General features: G+C 39.9%; 1 protein-coding gene across 12 annotated transcripts in view; it reads right to left on the bottom strand.

Moving 5' to 3' along the window:
- LOC5573987 overlaps nt 1–21,438 on the bottom strand; it is a 145,243-nt gene that overhangs the window by 62,529 nt on the left and 61,276 nt on the right. For 11 of the 12 annotated variants that reach the window (XM_021842268.1, XM_021842269.1, XM_021842270.1 and 8 more), the window contains 6 exons: nt 18,211–18,393; nt 17,997–18,140; nt 17,783–17,916; nt 4,058–4,238; nt 3,534–3,994; nt 3,307–3,475 (listed from right to left, as the gene is read on the bottom strand). In XM_021842268.1, the coding sequence (XP_021697960.1) occupies nt 3,307–3,475; nt 3,534–3,994; nt 4,058–4,238; nt 17,783–17,916; nt 17,997–18,140; nt 18,211–18,393 (1,272 nt within the window). Of the gene's footprint in view, nt 1–3,306; nt 3,476–3,533; nt 3,995–4,057; nt 4,239–17,782; nt 17,917–17,996; nt 18,141–18,210; nt 18,394–18,596; nt 18,690–21,438 lie in introns of those variants that run through there. The other variant, XM_021842279.1, reaches the window with a different exon arrangement.

Here is a 21,438-nt window from a genome sequence, read left to right as displayed (position 1 = left end):
TATCCGACGATTTCTTCCAGGAATATCTCTGCGGATTTGCACCAGGAATTTTTCCAGAGATTTCCTGCAGGAATTTTTCAGGGGATTTCCGATAGCAATTCCTCCGGGGATTTGGTCCCCGGATTTAAACCAGGAATTTCTCCGGGGATTTTTTGCAGGAATTTCTCCTTGAATTTCTCCGGGGATTTCAAGGATCTCTCCGGAGATATTCCTAGAAACTCCTCCGGGAATTTTCTCCAGAAATTTCTCAGGGGATTGTTAATAGCAGGGGATTGTTAATAGATTTTGTTCAGAAATTCCTCGGAGAATTTTGTCCAGAAATTCTTCCAGGGATTTCCGCAAGAAGCACCTCCGAGGATTTTCTCCCGCAACTCCTCCAGGAATTCTTCTGGAGATTTCTTCAATAAGTTCCTCCAGGGATTTCGTCCAGAAACTCCTCTGGCGATTTTCTCAAGGTATGTCGCCGGAGATTTTCACCAGAAATTTTTCCGGAGAAGTTTTCCAAGAATTATTTCGGGGATTCCCCAGAAGAACTCCTCCGGGATGTTCTCCATGAATTATTCCTTAGTTCCTCCAGCATTTTCTTTTGGAGATTAACTAGGATTTTGTCCAGAATTCCTCAGTCCAGCAATTCTTCAGGATTACCTCCTGGAGCTTTGAAAAAATTTCAGAGGATATGCTGGATAAAATCTAAAAGAATTGCTGAAAGAACTCCGGAGGAATTTCTAGAGCAACTCAGGAGGAGAAAATCTAAAGGAATTCCTGTAGGACTCTAGACAAAATCCTAGATAATCTCCAAAGGAATTCCCGGAGGAACTTCGAATCAATTCCTGGAGTAACTCAGGAGGCGTTGCTGGAGAAACTTTAGATGTGTTTCTGGACAAATTCCGGGGTAATCGCTTGACGAACTCCGGAGAAATTCCTGGAGAAACTAAGAAGAATATTCAAAGCAATTCCCTTCGTTGGGAAGGAACATTCCAGAAATTCACGAGGAATCGCTGTAGAAACTCCAGAGAAATTTATGGAAGAAATCTAGAAGAATTTCCGTTAAAAATCTGGAGGACGTTCAGAGAAATCGCTGGATGAAATCCAGAAGAATGGCCGGAGGAAATCCTGAAGAATTTCTTAGAGGAAATAAAAAATTTAGAAGAATTCTGGATGAAGTATAGATAAATTCCCAGAGAAACTTTTGAGAAATTTCCTGAGGAACTCTGAACAAACTCCCGGAGGGAATTCAGTGAATTTTTCGAAGCAACTTCAGAGGAACACCGGAACATTTCCGAGGAATTACAATGAAACCCCCATGAGTCAATGTTCCATTATTCGATATCGCCACATGGAACCATACAAAAACGAACATTCCATGGTTACTACGATAATCCACTCAAACAACTTTCCAAAGCATTTCTGTTCCATGACTCTATATTTCTACACTGAGGTTAAAATACTTAGGTTTTCCATAATTCATGACTTATGAACCAGCCAAATTATGGTTTCATTGAACCATTTTGAAAATGGGATCATAAGTTTCATAAGGGAGATTATTTAAGAAAAAACATTTTCGTAGCAATCACAAGAAGAATTGCTCCCCTTTTGATGTTGGGTATCGCGTCTCCAGTTGAAAGCCGGAATCATCGACACGCGAAAACTGATTTTTCTCTAAATCTCTGCGTTGAACCTAACGTCGGGCATAGTACCCTGGACAGCGGATCTGCTGTGCTCCGACGCATGGTTTTGGAAAAAATCAGTTGGTCGCGTGTCGAAAATTCTGGTTTTCAATTGTGCGAATAACACAAGTTAACCGAAAGCAGATCATTTGTTATCAAAACGTGTCATTTTTGAGTACGCCTTAAATAAAAGACAAAAAATATAAACGATTGTGATATCAATCAATCAATTATCATAGCGTTTATTATTTGATTGAGTTTAGAAATTTTTTAATGAAATCCTTCTTCGAAATCATAAGTAAATCTTAAAAATTTCAACAATAATCGTTGTGACGCCAAATCATAATTATTCCTTAAGGAACTAAGTTTTTTAGCCTCAGTGTATGGTTCGATGGTCGACTCATGGAGGTTTGACTGTACTTGAGGAACTCTGGAGAACTCCTGGAGAATTTTCGAAAAAAAAATCCTGAACGAACTATGGAATACGTGAAGAGGAGTTCTTGGGAGTTCCCTGTAGAAAGTCTTTGAAAAAATCTCCGGGCGAATTTCTAGAGAAAATCCCCAGAGGAATTCCTGTAACAGAAAATCTCCGGAAAAATTTCTGGAGGTATTCCTGAAAGAAATCCCCTCAGGAATTGCTATGGGAATCCCCTGCGGAATTCATGGAGAAAATCCGCGAAGTAAATATTAGGGAATGCCTCCGGAGAAATCCTTGAGATCCCCGGATGAATTCCTGTAGCAAATCTCCAAAGAAATTCCTGGTGCAAATCTACAAAGAACTTCCTAGACGAAATATCCGGAAAAAATCTCTGAAAAAAATTCTGGAGAAAATTCCTGGAGGAATTTATTAATAAACTTCTGGACGAAACACCCAGATGAAATCCTTTGGAACAAATGAGGGTTCTAACTTAAGCATAGGGGTGTAAGTGACAAAAATCTAGTTTTGAGAAAATCATCTTTGAAGTTTTTCGAGCAATTTTTCTTACCATACAAATTGTATGGGAGCCCACAAAATAAATAAAAATTCTAGGAATTATGTTATTTTCTCTATTGGACGAAACAATCACCCAAAATTACCGTTGAATAGCTTGAAACAGTAGAATACTCTAGTACACTTAACTCAAAACCGACCAAAATGTTACTTACACCCCTTTGCATTTGGGCCCCTCAAATGTCAAATAAATAATTTTAAACAAAAATCGTTGCAATCTTCTTTTGCCACGATTTATGCGTTATATATTTAGGTTGAGTTGGATTAAGTAAATTGAAGACTTTTTTTTCTCTCTTATAATTAGGTGAAATTCATTCACCTGTAAAAATTCTGAATTGCTAAGGCAAATGAAATACAAATATACAAAAAAGTTTATTTTTGTTGTTATTATCGTAGTAGTAATGTTTAAAATGATATCAAAAATGTAATCAAAAAATTACAAAAAAAAAGCTGTTGGGGGGAATGTTACGAACATAATTGTTATGGGATTGTGATTTGATAATTGTTTCGGACCCACAACCCTCTGCTGGGTTTTGCTGAATAGCTGCGCGTTCCAAGTTTAACAATTCCAAATTACAACAACTTGAAGGAAGCTTTTGAAATAAGCTTACACTTAAGGTTATCAAACTTGAATCACGAGAAACTTACAGAAGATGATCGCCACGTGATCGTAGGTGCGCATCAGCTTGTCCTTCATTTCGTCGGTGATTTCCGGAATTTCCGAGTGTCTCTTCTGGTGCACCAACCAGCCCAACAGCTCCTCCTCCCGCATCAGATCTCCTTCGTAGATGTGTGGAATGCCGCGTTCAAACAGGATCTATGTTAAAAAAAAACACATTTATTCTCAATTTCAACACCATCTCTACCAACCATACCATAGTGGGCAGCTCTTCAATGCCCCACTCCTTGGCCTCGTTGTCATCGTCGATCTTGACGAAGGCAATATCGTTCTGGTCGCACTCGTCGTCAATGTTCTCCAGCTCGGCCAGCACCTTCTGGGACGTCTTGGAGTCCTTGTCGTAGAACAGAACGGCAACGTGCGGCATCTTTTCGATGATCATGTCCAACATCTCGTCGGTAACATCCTCGATCTCGTCCGAGTTGGTCTGGCGCTCGAGCCAATCCAAGACTTCCTCCTCATTCTCCAAGTCGCCTTCAAACACCGTTGGGATTCCCTGCTCGAAGTAAACCAGCGTTGGGAAACTGGTCACTCCGTAGTCCTTGGCCTCTTCGGTGTCGTCCATCTTCACGAAGTTGATACCGAGCTGGTCGCACTCGTCGTCGATGGATTCCAGCTCATCCAGGATCTTGTCGGACTGCTTGTCATTGTTGTCGTCTACGCAAAACAAATTCAAATTGTAGCAACGTGAACATACAAATAAAACCGTGAATAACTTACAGAACATAACGGCGACCGATTTGCCTTCCTTGATCAGTTTGTCCAACATCTCGTCCGTGACATCCTCGATTTCGTCCTTCTCCAGCTGCGACAGAAGCCATTGTAGGATTTCCTCCTCGTCGCTCAGGTCGTCGTCGTAGACGTTGGGAATCTCCTTCTCGAAATAGACGATGGCTGGGATCTAGAACGAAACGAGAATTGGTAGCGACTTCCTTATTGCATCGGTTCGGTGAGCTTTATAATTAGCGCCGTGCAGTGTGGCACGCGTTCAGAAGTCTGGTTTGTCACATTCAATTGTTTTAATCTGGCGACGGCGCATCCTTAATTATGAACGGTTTCAGTAAGATCGGAATGTAGCGAAAGCACAAGAAAAACATGAGCCAAGATGCATGTGTGCTCGCTCAGCTGAAGGAAACCATTCGGTACGAAAATAGATTCCTCAAAACGCAACAAGTGCGGAGGTGAAACAAGGTCTAATTTTAGCGGACATTGACGACGATGACGATGGCAATGTTTCGAAAATGAATGTGATGCAAGCCTGAAGAAGAGATGCGTTGTGCAAGAAAATCCTGATAGTGAATTCTGATATTTCTGAAGAAGCGTTACACAAATTGTTCAAGTACTACCTTGCAAGTTAGCCTTTCAGAGATAGCTAGAGAACCAGTTTTAGAAACGTAACAAGTTATTTATAACAATGTCGAAGGTTGTATAGAAAATTTTGGACATCGGAGACCAATGGGAAAAGTTGAGAATTGGAAAAAAACTTTTTTTCCGGTGAAACTTATGATAATGCGGAGAGTGCTGGTATGATTCACATGCAAATCAATGGTTTGGTTACTTATTGGGATTCTGAAGAGGCCACGGTAAACAATAACTAGAGAGATATTTCAAGTGTTTGCACTTTGCGCCTCGAACCGGACAGATAAAAATCGGATCGTCTTGCGAGAGACCGAAGTGCATCGCGATCTGAACCACATAACAAGATTATAACCCATTCCTATCCAAACTGTGCCGTTTTCAAGATACGCGGAAGTTCTTCAGAAGCTCGACGCATCCCGCAACAGCGTCGTGCCGCGAGCCGAGATGCGCAGGAATAAGGATGGGAGCAACTTGGCGGACGAACGTGAGGTGATCGAAAAATTGGAAGCAGCACTTCGACGAACATCAGAATGGCGCTGATAGCGCAGGCAATGGAGGTCAAGACTACGGAGAAAAAGCATTCGTCAGTACTGCGGTATGGAAATCAACCAACACCCACTTTGAGAGAGGTTAAGGAATCCATTCACCAGCTCAAGAACAATAAAGCTGTTGGTAAGGATGGTATCGGAGCTGATTTCATAAGGATGGGCTATGAAAAGCTGGCTATTTGTCCGCACCGGCTGATAGGCACGATCTGGCAAACAGAACAGGTACCGAAGGAGTAGAAAGAAGGGGTAACAATGGCGACAAGTTAGATTGTGAGAACATTCGAGCGATCACCATCCTTAATGCTCCCTACAACGTGCTATCCCAGATCATTTACTGGTATCAGTCTCCGGTAGTAGACGAGTTCATGGAAAGTTAGCAAGCCGGCTTCGTTGACGGTCAATCAACAACGGACCAGATCTTTACTGTACGGCAAATCGTGAGTACCAGGTCCCAACGCATCACTTTTTATCAGCTTCAAGGCGGCATACTATTTTTTTTTACTTTAACGTTTATTTAATAGGCTTCAGCGCCGTCAGGTAGGTATAACGGAGCCGAACTCATTTGGATTTGTTTTACAAATTCGTATTGCTTCTTAACATACTATGTTAGTTTTGGGGAACCGTAAGACTCGCGGTTTGTTCGAGGTTAGGGAATACAATTTTGTGTGGATAAGGATGGGATGCGAGGGTTTGATTGATGATATTCAGCAGCGCTGTAGCGGTATGATGCTGCTTGTCGATCAAAGAGTGGACTTGAACGACCTGTAACGATACAACAAAAACTAGAGGGGGAAATGAGGTGGATAAGGAATGAAAGACAGGAAGGATCAAACGAAAACATCAATTTTCTTCAGACACTTGAAGATGAGGAATATGTAATCGAAGTCCAACCTAGCCAACACATCTTCTTCTTCTTTCTGGCATTAACGTCCCCACTGGGACAGAGCCTGCTTCTCAGCTTAGTGTTCTTATGAGCACTTCCACAGTTATTAACTGAGAGCTTACTGTGCCAATTACCATTTTTGCATGCGTATATCGTGTGGCAGGTACGAAGATACTCTATGCCCTGGGAAGTCGAGAAAATTTCCAACCCGAAAAGATCCTCGACCGGTGGGATTCGACCCCACGACCCTCAGCTTGGTCTTGCTGAATAGCTGCGCGTTTACCGCTACGGCTATCTGGGCCAACACATCTCTAATGTATTTCTTATCTGGGTTTCCTTGGGCCCTGAGCGATTCACATAAATCGGTTCTGGCAACATCGTGTTCGGGACAATACCAGACGACATGGTTTATGCCATGGTAACCTTCGTCACAACCACATAGATTGCTATCTACGAGACCTATTCTAAATATATGCGAGCCTCGGGAGTAGTGATTGGACATCAGGCGACACATTACCTTGACAAAATCTCGACTCATGTCCAACCCCTTGAACCATGGACTATTCGATACCAGTGGGAGAACAGAATGACACCACCTGCCCAAATTCCCTTCATCCCATTTTTGTTGCCAACTAATCGTGACTTGCTGGCGAGCAATTGTAAACAATTCATTGAAGGTGATACGCCATTCTTAAATATCACCTTCCATAGCGCCCACCTTAGCGAGCGAGTCCGCCTTCTCATTGCCCGGAATTGAGCAATGAGAAGGGACCCAAACTAAGGTGATATTATGATTCGATAGAGCACTCAATGTGGATCGTATTTCTCGTAAGAAATACGACGAGTGCTTTACCGGCCTCATTGAATGAATAGCCTCTAAGAGGCTATCCGTGAAAATGAAGTATTGATCAGAGGGAAGAGAGGCAATTCGCTCTAATGCGTAGTGTATTGCCGCTTATTCTGCGACATATACGGAACAAGGACTCTGAAGTTTGAATGCGGCGCTATGAAATTTATTAAATACACCAAAACCAGTGGAATCATTTGTTTTTGATCCGTCGGTGTAAAACGTTCTGTCACTGCAGACTTGGCCGAATATGTTTGAAAAATTAGTGGTATACACTCCGAACGGAGTGGATCTGGGATTCCATGTATTTCTTGCTTCATGGTCAGATCAAAACATACAGTAGAACTGCAGAAGACTGGGAAGCAACTACCGTGGGATGTGTTCGAGGAAGGATTAACCTCCAGAGCCATTTACCAACAGTACAGTGTCATGAATTTTGTTTGAGGATTTCGTTCGATTAGCTTTTCAAAGTTTTCAATTACCAATGGATTTAACACTTTACAGCGGATGAGGAACCGGAGCGACAATTTCGCAAAGCGATCTGATAAAGAAAATACTCCTGCTCATACCTTTAAACTCATTGTATGAGTATTGTATGAGCTCATGTATCCTAGAGCTATCCGAAGACAGCGATACTGAATACGTTGGAGCTTCAAAATGTGAGTTTTCGCGGCAGATAGAAAACAAAAGCTACCGTATTCGAGTACCGAGAGAATTGTTGTACGATATAACTTTATCAGATTGATAAATAAATCAAATGAAATGAAATTAAATGTTCCGGTGAGTGTACGCATAAAGTTTATTCAAGCTCATACGATTCTCAGACAACAAGTTATGCTAGTAGTTATTTGAAATTGGGGAAAGACCACACTCGTGGAGTTTGTCTGAAAGGAAATCTATACATACTGCATCGAAGGCCCCTTTAATATCCAAGAAAACCAAAGCCATTTGTTTTTTTCGAGCATCGGTCAGTTGGATTTCTGTAGAAAGTAACGCAAGACAGTCGCTCATTCCCTTGCCTCTGCGGAAACCAAATTGTGTATCTGATAGAAGAGAAGACCATTCGTTTCAACCAGGGATGGGACGTTTCGCATAAGACGTTTCGCATAAGGACGTTTCGCATAATTTTATGAGTGGACGTTTGGCATAAAGAGTATTATATGCCTTCTTTAAAATGCTACCTGTTCTTATATGGAACTACTTTATGCGAAATGGGTCACCCCCGTTTCAACCCATTTATCAAGCCGAGAGAGAATAATTTCCTCTAATAACTTTCGAATGCATGATAACATCGCGATAGGACTAGGTATACGAATTATAATCCAACGCGGGTTTACTATGTTTTGGGATGGCTATCACCCTCATCTGTGTCCATTCATCCGGAACAATATTGCTCTCCAAGAATTGATTGAATACATTCAACAAGCGCCTCTTAGCGACGTCTGGGAGGTTTTTTAGCATGTTGAATTTAATTCTATCCATTCCTGGGGCAGAGTTGTTACATGAAAGAAGAGCAAGTGAAAATTCTACTATCGTAAATGGTGTATCCATATCGTTCCTATTTGTTTGAACGTCGCGAATGGTTCGTTGCGTTGGTACGGAATCCGGATAGACCTTCTTGGCGAAATCGAAGATCTACCGAGGAGAGCTTTCGCGATCTTTATTAATCGTTGAATCGTTTCGAAAATTTTCCCGGCGGTCCAAAGTGTCCTCATCGTTGTATCCCGTGATAGTACGTTAACTAAATTACGCCAATATCCACGTTTTTTTTTCGCTTGTACGAGATTCTTAAATTTACGCTCGAGGTCGATATATCGCTCGTATTTTACTCGAGAGCCGCGCTTCTGATATTTTTTGAACGCGGCGGATTTATCACGAAAAACCTTGGTCGTCGTCTCACCAAAGAGTAGGAGAACGCCTTCGTACCGTAGACCCTGGTACATGGCGGCGCTGTGCTTGACGAGCACTGTTGATAATTAACCCGGAGAGTAAGTTACATTTTTCCAACGGATGAAGCACATCAACTAACCGTTTGCTGTTAGAGATCATCTCAGCGTATTGCCATGTTGCTGTGCTTGGTGAGATCAAACGCGAGGTTCATCTGACGAACTAGACACGAGTTATTGGTAAGGTACAGTGAGGTAAGTGGATCATTCGTCAATATTAAGCATAAATACTTGAATATGTTGAATGTTTTCGCACCATTGCTTCGTTTTAGGCTATATTCTTACGCCCACACTGATACTATTGCAAAACTGGTACTACACGTACACATTGTATCTCTGTCTAAATCGAATACTATTATTTTTTTCAACACATGGTGAGCATTTCAGTTCTAATTTAATGAATTGCAATGAAAAAATATGATTTTTATAAATAAATACAGATACTGTATAAATATATATATTGTACATGGTACATTTACCCGTACTTTTAAGTAGGGTGGGGTAAGAGAATCAAATATTATTATCATTTATTGGCAGACTGCTTACGAGAATTTTAATAAGTTTTAATATCCGAAAATGTTGTTTCCTTCATTTTTTTCCATTCCCAGCTTAAATTTGGCAAATTGACCAAAAAAAATTTGAATTATTCCCCCTAAAAGTTTTTTAAACCTTTCTGGTATATAAAAAATATTAATTTCAAAATTCACACGAAATTTTTCGTGGTTTATCTAAGCTTTGTTGCAAAAGAGCAAAATATACTAATTTTGCAATTGAAAGCATAGTATCGTACCTTATTTGGTCGAGTGTTTTTCGAAAACATTGTTAGGAATAATCCTACAATAATTCTGTATAACTCTTGGGTATACATGGATGAATTTTATCCAAATTATTCTAGTTACAATGTTTTTTTTTTGTTCGAATTAGTGCGAACTAATGAATACATCATTTTCATTATATTTTGATTAAGTAAATATACTTTTTTAATTTTTAAGTATTAAAACGTAACATTAATAGCACCAATAACAAGAACGAGAGTAATATTATTCTTACTATACATAATTACACCACATTTGTTTGGAGAACAGATTTTTTTTACAGCAATCGAAAGCTTTTGATCCAAACTGTGTAGGAAAAATGTAAAAGTTTTGTAAAAATACGATTTTGATGAGTATTTTTCCTCGCCGTGATGCTAGTGCTACTATAGGAACAGGAATTAGAAATAGTGCTACTATAGGCACATGTATTCCTATAGTGGCACACGCGATAACAAATACAAACATTTGAGTTTTCGTAGTTTTCATATTTTTTCCACAAAACCAAGATAAAAAGCTTTCAGATGATGTAAAAATAATGACGCTAGCGTTATTTTTCGATTTTCTATGATTTTTTGTTCTTAGCTATGCGACTATTGGTACATCGACCCTACCTCATTTGTTATCCACAGAAAAAAAAAATGTGAAGTCTACGAACTATCAAAAAACATACAACAAATGTGCTATGTCGATAAAGAAGAACACGAATCGTAAACTCTATAGAGTATGAATAGAACAGACTGTTCCAGATTATGAAGAGCTACAGATAAGTTTCCCATTAGACGCTGCCACCCACTTGACGCCCACTGCAATTTCTCAGCTATCGCTTAATCGATTCGAGGAATATTATGACTCAGTTACAATTCATCCAATTGAAAACTGCTTTGAAATTTCGGCGGTAAGAAAGTGGGTTGCATCATATTATGGGAAACTTGACTGTATTTCTAAAGCAGAGTTATGATGTACGAGATGGGTGAAGGTAGAAATCTACACAGTTCGAACGAAACGTGTAAATTTCTGAGACATATAATGCACATAATAGGAGCGTAGAATATCATGAATATTTACATGATATGTCATGTACACTTCTATAATATGTCATGTAATCCAGCAGGATCCTGAGTGTCGATTTTTCTTTGCAAAAGCAAGTTTTTTCATACTAAATCCCATACAAACTTTGAACGGCTGGCTCGTAAATATAGTTTCACCGATCGTGATGAAATTTTGCACAGTTGCTATGGGACTTAAATACAATCCAAAAAGCGGACTGTAGCGAGAATCCAACCCAAGCAGCACAGTTTGTTTCAACTCAAGAATAAAATAATCTCTTGAAACTAATCCAAGTTGTCAATGGTTGAAAATATGACTTTCAATTGCACTGAATAGCAACGCAAAAAGCGCAAGAGGTGGAGTCTGTTTGCAACATATTTAAGTTATATCGAAATTGCTTATTTGTGGCAAAATACTTGAGAGAAAAAAAAAGAAAACAAAAATATGAAAGAGAACCAAACTTCCGACCTCGAGATCATCAAACTTCTCCTCTACTCACTAGTCCACCAGCTCTTCGAACAATTGCTTCGCCAATGCACTATAAAAGCGACCACATGGCCCATTAATCAAAGCTTGTTGCTTATAACTTTACTGCACCCTTCGGAATACAAGTTCATTACTGTCGAAATTAGACCACGCCTGCAACAATCTAAACTTTTTGCAATCACTTCCGCGCAACATATGAGAAACACCATTCAAACAAACAAACTGTTGCTAGACCATGTTTTCGTTGTTAGATGATACGTAAGGTGCAACTCAACCATATTGCAACTCGATTCAAACAAACTTCTAGCTGTCATACACGTAGTTTAGTGCAACTTGGTCGCAACTGGGATGAATCTTCTTGAGTTGTGGGTATGGAAACGAAAATTGAATGCAAGTTGCGGATGCTTTAAATGAAAGTAATTTGAAACATAACATTAAAACCGGCATTTTGGGAGAAGTTTCAAAAGTTTGATTGAAAAGTTGCTGGAAACATCTTGACAAACTTGACTAGAAATAGCAATAAATTTGCAAAGGACATTTGCAGCAAATCTTGTCGTTTCAAAAATGTTGAACGTCAAACAAGAAGAGAAATGCATGTTAATTGGAACGGAAATGAAACTTTATGAGCCTTGATATTGATATGCAACCGAACTAGAACCATGGAAGTTACAGATGCTTTTATTGATACGCGATTGAAACCATTTTTGAAAAGCATCTCTTTGGAAGATGTTTCGTGTGCTACTTGGGAAATTTTATCCCACACTAGTAGCCATGCTGCTCAGATTGCTCGAATGGCGAGGAAGGACTGCAACATGCAATATTTGATTGTTTGTAGTTGGGTGAGGCGAAGGACTGATATTTGGTCGGGATTCTGCTAAACCGCACCAAGTACCAAAACCATTATTTTGAGATATTTTACTTTAAAGTTCGCTGACCTGCAAGTAGATCGCGAACGACTCTTTTCAAAATTTTATCGCTCACAAATGACTAACAGGGTCCAATAAGTAAGTCAAGATAGAATATTTCAGAAAATCATCATATATTTGCCATGTAATTAGAATTAATTTCAAATTAAAAGGCACTTAGTTCACTCTGGCTGAACAAAAATAGAAGAAAATGGGTTTCAGTTCGGTATGGCAGAATGTGTTTCATGATTTCCAAACAAATGTTTCGTATCATCTCCATGCATGTTACAAATGTTTATACCCTACGAATGAGAAGGATTTGTAATTTCCCATAGAACTGGTCCACAATGTAATGTTGGGTACCTATTTGAACAATAAATTGGTACAAGGCATCCTAAACGTATTTTATCTGTCTTTATCTTGGTGGATAACCTATTTTAATAGAAATTATGTTAAATCAAGGTCCACACGCGTTCAAAGATTTGAAAGAGACAACAATGATGTAGCTAAAAATGTGATCATCGAAGAAAACCATGAATTTGTTCTGCCAGAGCGCACCAAGTTATTTGCATTATGAGAACCTTGGTTGAACCTAAGACAAGACGTGACAGGTCACAGTACAAAAATGAAACCAATTGCCTGTCAAAAAAGACCACTCCTGATTGGTCGTTTTGGCAAAGGCCTACTTTCACATCGTTGAGTTGGATTTCAACAGGGCACTTTGTTGCTAGCCCGGCCGTGTTGCTAGATCATAAATTAAAGTTTCATAAAAAGATTGAAAATTTTTCATGAAGTCTATTTGTTTCGAATCCATTTATATTCCATGTTAACTTTTCCGCATGTGCTCCTACAATACTAAAATCAATCAAATATACTTAATTGAGAGCAATATAATGGAAATTGTGTCAATTTTCTCTACAAGTATTGCCGGTTTCTAATATAAACTTGAATTATTTAAAATAAAGCATCCTCTATTGCACTATATGAATGAAGCGTGCAAGAAACAACCAAATTATGGGCATTGATATTTGAATTTGTTCACAAGATTTGCTTAAAATGAATACTGGTAGCACTGGCTTTTGTATCGTCAAGGATATCGGCCGAAAAACAACTGGGCAGTCTTAGTTGAGCTGTCACGTCCTGTCCTAGGGTTGAACAAGTTCACGATTCTTTACGTGAAATGGATACCAGGAATTGCACAAAATCCATCATTCACCACGAATGGCATGAAATTCTCATTGCTTATAAAACTGCTTCTGATCTATAGTTCAAAAATAGTCACATAAGCTGAAAGTTGATTGATTTTTATGAAAATCCGTACGGGCAACGTAAAACAAAAATAGTCGGGATTCGAACTTGTGTCTTTCGAGTGCTGATTAGGTGTGCTACCTCTCGGTCATTTCGAACTGTTGAATTGAGAGTTAAAAACTAGAAAAAACTTATGCGTGCTCTGATCAATTAGGCTTGATGGAGAAAACGTCATTTTCGGAACAGCTAAAGCGCACCATGTGCTACCAAGTTATTCAAACAACATCAAATTTAAATGTCTTGTTATTTCATTACGGCTCCTGCATGCATTCATCAAAATATTATATAAAAAGCAAAAGTTAGCGTTTAGCGCATGTTGATACCTTTTCTTCATACAAAAACACGATTTTCATATAAATGGTGCTTAGTGCGGTGTGGCTGAACAAAATCTCAATGAAAATACATCAGCATCACCGAAACAATAGTTTATTTTACATAACCGTACGCTTACATTACATGCTAAAATTCCTTGGTGTTGGTCCTGTCTTGTTTGCAATGTTTAGGAAGAATTTAAAAAAAAATCGTTTTGAATAAGAATACTAAATTACCTCCAATGACAAGCTATAAACCTAAGCTTATAGGTTGGCTACAATTTCAGTTCATGGACAGAATATGTACTGCCAGAGTAAAAATTTGAATTTACACAACGATTGACGATTTAGATCAGGGTTTCTCAACCGGTGGTCCGCGGACCCCCAGGGGGCCGTGACGACTTCTTACACACTTAGAATAATCTGCCGAGTCTCGGCTTTCAGAAACCGAGATCCGCACAGCCGAGCGCTCGGCAGTCAGCTCGGTTAAATAGTTTTAACTGATTAACTCGGTTTCTGGCAGAGGTTTTAGCTACCGAGTTTAACCGAAAATCTCGGCAACACACGAACCGAAATCTCAGCAAAAATGAAGAACAATCATAATTGAGCCACTTTTAGACGCCGAGGATATTTTTAATTTGTTTAGTTTTCATTGGTATTTTTAAGTAATGGTAACTATGGAGCTGCGAATAAATCACACATGGATATGTTTATTAACGTATCTTTAAAATTCGTCTATTTGTGCCTTAATTACTTCCCGGCACAAAAGCACGTAATGCCCGCCAATAAGCACTAAAAATTACTCAAAACACATTGACCGTAGGTACTTACTGGAGATTTTGGACAATCTAAACTCCTCTCGCTTCATCATTTCTAGCACTATGTTTATTGTAAATACTTTTCCTCGATACTTTCGCTACTTTTCCACGTAAACACAAAACCGATGCACTTCCGAATGTGAATGAAAACAAGATGGCAGATGGTCAAACAAAATGCTGAGAATCTCGGTAACTTTAGTAGGCAAACCGAAATATCAGCATTCAAGAGAACTGAATTCGGTGAAAACATTGTTAACGTTGGTGCTCGGCTCACAGTGTTGCCGAGATACGGATAAAAATTAGAATTAACCGAGATTTCAGTTTCGGAGGATGCCGATTCTCGGTTACAATTATTTTTTAGCTGAGTTTTCAGCTAAATGCACAGAAGCCGAGTTAACTCAGCAATTTCAAATGCCGAGCTCGCGAACAATTTTTAAGTGTGTAGGGGGTCCGCGAAGCCATTGTGTCATTTTTCATGATTATTAAACAAATCCGAAAAATCCCTCCATCGTTCTTTTGCATAGAGCATTAGTAGCGTGGTTCAGAATTTTTATATTTCAAATATTGTTAAATTTTTATGTACACAATTACTGATCCATACTTGCAATGTTTTCTGCCAATAAGAGATTACAATACCAATTTTTCCTCACTGATTTTGCATGATTTTTTTTCAAGTCTGCCAAAGAACCTAATCTTGTTCCTACAAGGTATCCATAGGAAATTCGTGACATAATTTTGGCCTAATCATTGGCAGGTTTTCCCAGATTCTAGGCGAGACCTTCGAAAAAGTTCTTGAAAGTTCCTTAGCAAACTATTGAGGGAGTTGGAGAAATTTGAAATTGTTCTCTATTTCTAAATAATCAAACTAATCTTCTCAAAGTCTTTAGCATAAGTTGAGTAAGATTTCTGACGTATATCTGCATCACTAAAGCAAAAAAAAAAAAAACTGCTAAGATTCTCGTTCTGACAAGACTTTTGAAGAATTCCTGGCGCAATTTTAACGAACTCCTGCAACGACCTTCAGTTGGTTTAGGCTTTGGCTTCAAAATTCATTGCAAGTTTATGACATTATTCCAAGCAGCTTGCATGGAGGACAACTAACCTTTCTTTGGGAAATTTTATAGTGAAGATTTCGAAAATTATTATGGAAAGCTTAAGAATACCCAAACAGAACTTTGCTGTACTATTGTAACAAGCCAGCAAACACTTTTATAGGAAGTATCTCATCTACTTGATTTTCTGTTGATTTGGGCAAGTTAATTCTCAGAAGTTTACTCTCGAACTTTTAGAAAGATGTCTGAAAAAAGGTTGAGAACCACTGATTTAAATTATTCGATATCTTGTAAGGAAAGGGTCGGCGCCGGACTCTAATATGATCAGCTGTAAAGACACATTTAATTCATCCACGGCAACGACCGTATCCATTGCAATCAGATACGGGCGCATATTCCAAATTAATTCAAATCAAATAAGCCACGCGGTAGATCGCGTAGAAAGTACACCACACAGGTCCGTGCATAAGACGATCATATTACTGGCCAGCTGACGGACCGTCCGCGGGCAACGTTCTTGGTTGCAAATATTACACAAGCGACTCATCGCATAGGACAGTATGTCAGTTGTGCTAGGATCAGCAGTTAATTCGGGTTCGAAAATTGACCCATTCAAGCTCAGTAGTAGATACCGTAGCATTACGAATAGTTTGAATATAAAGTCCCGGTTATGAAAGGGGCACTAAAGAAACTCACCCTTTGTATTCCCGTGTATCAGTGAGCAAAGTGAAGGATGCTATATATTTTGGCATTGGAAATCAAAGGGTGATCGATATGCTTGTTAATCAATTTTATGCTATTTAAGGAAAAACTGATTGTAAATATAGTTAGTATTTGTTCATCAGTCGTCGAGTCCTCATTAATCCGAAAAGGTTATCCTCACCGATGAAGTTTCAGCGTTGTTAAAATCCGCCTCGTGCTCTTCTGCAAAGTTTCTTTGATTTACTTGTACTGCAGGTGGATCACAGAGAGCTTTTGAGCTTTGGACTTAGAATTGGCTTGTACTGCAGGACGATTCTAACCAAAGCGAACTCCCCTTGCAAGAAGTTTACTGAATTGAAGTCCTCGTAACTCGGGAGTTTCAAAGAATAAACTTCTGGTTTAATCTTTGGTGGTCTGTACTGCAGAACGTCAAAGAAAATCCGGCAAGCCAAACCAACGTGACGTCGTAAGATCGTGGACGAGTTGCGTCAACGATAGAAAGGTTATGATAATCTGAATCCTCTTGTGTAAATAACTCATTTTTTGAAAAAATTGGCGCTTGGTGCGGTTTGGCAGAACCCCGACCAATTTTACCTTCGAGATTGTACAGAAACTTTGTCATCTTGAAAGCCCACGGGACGCAATGAACAGAGCGACAACGCAGATTATATTTTCGTTGCATCGGAAATGGCGGGAAAACTAGTGGATGTCGGGCCGCAATCGGCGTTGGCCAATTTCACCGTCGAGGACTAGGTCGAGTAGTGCGAGACATTTGCGAACCGGATGTCTTCCAATCGGAATTATATAGGAATGTTTTCGGCACCTGTCCGATCAAATATAAGTTGGAAGTTTCGGGAGAACTTCCGTCGTTAGATAGTGGGAAGTGTTCCGTTAGGGCAGGCTAGGGCGCCTGTGAACTGAAAGTCATTCTCCACCGGAGTTTACTGCGAATAGTACATAGCGTATTACCGGCTTGAGCCTTCGGGCGCCAGGCACCATTCTCAACTCGGAAGCGCTGGACTGACTCCGGTATTCTACAGACCAGTAGCAGGCTAAGAGCAACGCGAACCGGAAGACATTCCCCGGAATCGCAGAAACGACCTCGACATTAAAAAGGTCCGTCCAAAGAGCGCGATAGGCTTCGCAGTTACAATAATAGGTTTAAGAGCTACACTACACAACTGAAATAGCCAACAAGCACTGAAAAACGCACCAGTAGAAGTTGTGCAGGGGTCAGGTACGAAATCGGCCTCATGGCCTACTGCATTGCTGGTCGCAGCCGAAGCGGAAAGAGCGAGAGACGATGAGAAAGCGTAGTAACACTTGGTCATCAACGCAAGGGTACATTGAGTAAAAATGATGCCAGTCATCGAAGTGGTTAAAATATTAAAAGAATATATATTCGCAAGTATACTTACATCATCGATGCCGTACTCCTTGGACACCTTGGGATCGTCGATCTTGACGAACTGAATGCCATGCTTGGCACAGTCATCATCGATATTCTCCAGCTCATGCAGAACGTTTTCTGACTCTTCGTCTCCATCGTCATCTGCACAAAAATACAAAAGAAACAAAAGCCCTATTGTAATTATCCACCACATCGGGGTTTGAAACAGTTTTTAAACTTACAGAACAAAACGACTAGATTGTCGATGTTGGCAATCAGAGTCTTGAGCGTCTTGGCGTTGACCTCTTCGATCACGTCATCCTCGTCGCCGGTAGCCTTGTTTTCCACGAGCCATTCCAGTACGTCTTCCTCGCGCTGAAGTTCATCTGCGGTGAAGGAAATACACTTGCCATATAGATGGGCTCCACAATTCACACGGATGTTGAGGTGACTTACGCTCGTAGACGATCGGAGTCTGGTGCCGGTAGTACACCAGCTTCGGCAGTGGTCCCAGGTTGTACTCTTCGGCTAGGGCATCGTCGTGAATCTTGACGAAACCAATGTCCAATTCGTCGGCTTCGTCGTCAATGTTCTCCAGCTCCTGAAGGGCCTTGATGCACTTTTTGCATTCGGGCTGATCTGTGGTGGAATCGGGTTGGTCAACGGGTGTTAGTTACGTTTGTTGTAGAAGTACCGGGGGTACCGAACGAGACTTCGGTTGATTCACTCGAAGCGGGGTTTTGAGTAAGGGTGGAATATGGTGATTCTAATCAAAAGGTGCTTTCAGTGCTAGAGACAGGGGTTATGTGGTGGGTTTAGATATAGGGATAAGAAAGACGCACACAGTGGAAGGTAGAATCGTCGAAGCAAGGGTTTTGTGATTCTAAGTTCTTTCCAGACGGCCGTCCTTGCCTGTCTATGCTGAAGGATAAGCCACTTTGGCAATTGAGCCGTTGGGTTTCGAAATTGAGCTTTGACCTAATTCAAGTATCAAATCTAATATCCGAAGAACTCCTTCAGCTCAAAGCTTCAAGTTTGAAGCCCAACGGCTCAATTGCAACTCGCTCGGCTGCATGTCAAAACTGCATTGTGGTTGTCGTTGGCGAGTGGTCAATTGAAATACATGAAAAACACACGGGATGGTTGTGAAAAACACGATCACAAACGGAACAGTGGATCGTGAAAATCGGCAAATGCGGTGCACTTGGTTAGGGACGAAACGTATTTCGAGCGTTTGAGTGTGATGCGATGCGATCAACGTGGGCATTATCCTAAAAATAGCTTTGGCTTCACACAGCAGTGTAATGTGATGTAATTTATGCTATGTGCAAATTGCGGTGCTCGTCGAATATTCGAATTAGTAGTGGTAAGCGCGGTTGTACCAACATGTGTGACGAATGCGTGACAGAAATTCACTGCGAACAGGTTGTTTTGCATCAACGAGCGTGAAAACAGGGTGAAAATAATTTCATTAATTTTTCGGTGAAAGTTGAGTGTACGCGTTTCTTTTCTCGAAGATTTTCTAATCTTTTTTTGAAAACCCCAACAGAAACCGATCTGCCTATAAGCAACATGAGCTCAAATTGTCCGACTACCACAAACTCAGTGAGCAATAATGGACTCGAAATAATGGACCACTGAGTGGAATATCTGTTATTCGGAAAGGAAAAATGACCGCCCAGCAGTGGCGTGTAAAAATAGACATCATCCCATTAAAAAATGAACTGACTTTCTTGCGGCCACTGAAGCTGCCTCGCCGTTCGAATATATGACCGTTGCTAATGGTTTCGGCTTACATGCGTTCCCGTTTTGCTCAGCTAAGTCGAGTCGAGTAGAAAGAGGCGCGGGTATTACAATTCGCTGTTGGCGGTCGTGAAAATTTTCATCGCAATCTACTGTTTTATTGATTTTGGAAATAACAAACAAATGGGATTCTTGATTGTTTTCCGTTTCGGGTTGATTTGCAAAGCATCTTATTGTAAACGATGTATATTGCTTGTAATACGCGAAAGGAAGTATTTCCTCCTTTTTAATTTTTAGAGCAAATGGTTCGATGGTTTTATTCCTTTGGTTTTATGTAACAAATAGCCGACATCAAGTGGGTCATACCAGGAAACATTTAGGGTTTCATGAACAATCTACCAACAATCTAGGGATGATGAAATCATTCAATCGAATAAGTCATTCATAGAATCCAGTACCTAAATATTTCAGAAGAATATGCCAACTACTTTCCGAAAGAATCATAAGGAGTCTGGGGATAAGACTTCGTCAGCAATTCGTCAATTACATGCTATGAACTCACGAAAAATTAACAGGAACCTGTGGAAGACTGTAGCAGAAATTCAACAAGGATTTCCTTAAGAGCTTGATATGAGTCCTCCAAATATCCAGATACATAGTCATCAGGGTTCTGAATTTTCGTATCAATGATGCGAAATCTACGATTTTTCGCACGTAAGGAGAAGGCTCTTATCGCTCCTTTCTCACGTGAACATTCTTTTTTCGCTAACACTAATTTTCCCTAGAGTAACGCTGGAGGATAACCGAAAATCATTCCACTCCTCTTTTTCACTCCATCATATTTTCGCTCACCAACTGCTCCCGAGAATTATCACTATGTGGATAAACAAAAACTGGTGCCAGCGACGGGATTCGAACATTGCTAAAAATCTACCGCCATGCGTGCACACTAACCATGCTACCACATCAACTTGACGAAATAATTAATTAATTTGGTGCATAAGAGCAACTGCAAACTCGTGGCGATGGATACAGGAAAAGTTCTTGGGCAAATTAGGGGTATGCGATATTAGACGCGAAAAAATCCAATAAGTAACGTCAATTTCGTATCAATCTCCGAAAATATGCCAACGATCGATAGAACTGTTACATACGCCGAACAATATAGTTAACAGGTCGAGGAGACAAATTTTTGCCTGTCTAGTGTTAGTAGCGACCAACACTACAACATCTAGCTGTTCAAGACCAGGACGTTAGGCAACGATTTGTCATTTTCGATTGTGTTGTTCACACATATGGGTCTCTGTTAAAACAAATTTTCAACTTCTATTAATTTCTCTCGTCGCTCGCTTGCGATTCTATCCATCTTGTCATCTCATTACTTTCGTTACTCCCTTCCGCTCTGAGTATAGGTATTGTTATTCACCGAAAAAAGCCAATACATTTTCATAATAATAAATTGAATGAGTTAAGTAACTTGCAAAAAGTAGAAAAGTTAATCCCTTAACACCCCACTTATTTTCCAAAAGAGACTTTTTCCATAAAAATGAATAAAAGTCGAAATGTAGATAACATTTTCGAAAGTTTTTGTCTGCGTTACGATCTCAATTAAATATACTTATCTTCTAAGTTACTCACATATTATTTGTTTTGACACATTTTCAATATCTAGACTCTACAATACTTTATTTTAATAGACATCCCCTATCATATAATGCAGCTCGCAATCCTCCGGACGATTCAAGCATTTCAGATGACTGATATATCGGCTTTCGACCTTTTTGGGACTTGTAAAACTTGATGACGAAGTTCAATCCCTGAACCAGCCAAGGGCTGAAAATCTCCCTAATAAAGATAAATAATAATAACAGTTGCATAATGAGAAAGCGTTGCGTAATGGATCATTACACCACTGGTTTCAGTTGCGTAATGACTATTCCC

The sequence above is a fragment of the Aedes aegypti genome, chromosome 2, assembly GCF_002204515.2.
Source record: "Aedes aegypti strain LVP_AGWG chromosome 2, AaegL5.0 Primary Assembly, whole genome shotgun sequence".
NCBI lineage: Eukaryota > Metazoa > Arthropoda > Insecta > Diptera > Culicidae > Aedes > Aedes aegypti.
Note: the sequence above shows the minus strand (reverse complement) of the source record. Positions and strands in the feature narration are given on the sequence as shown.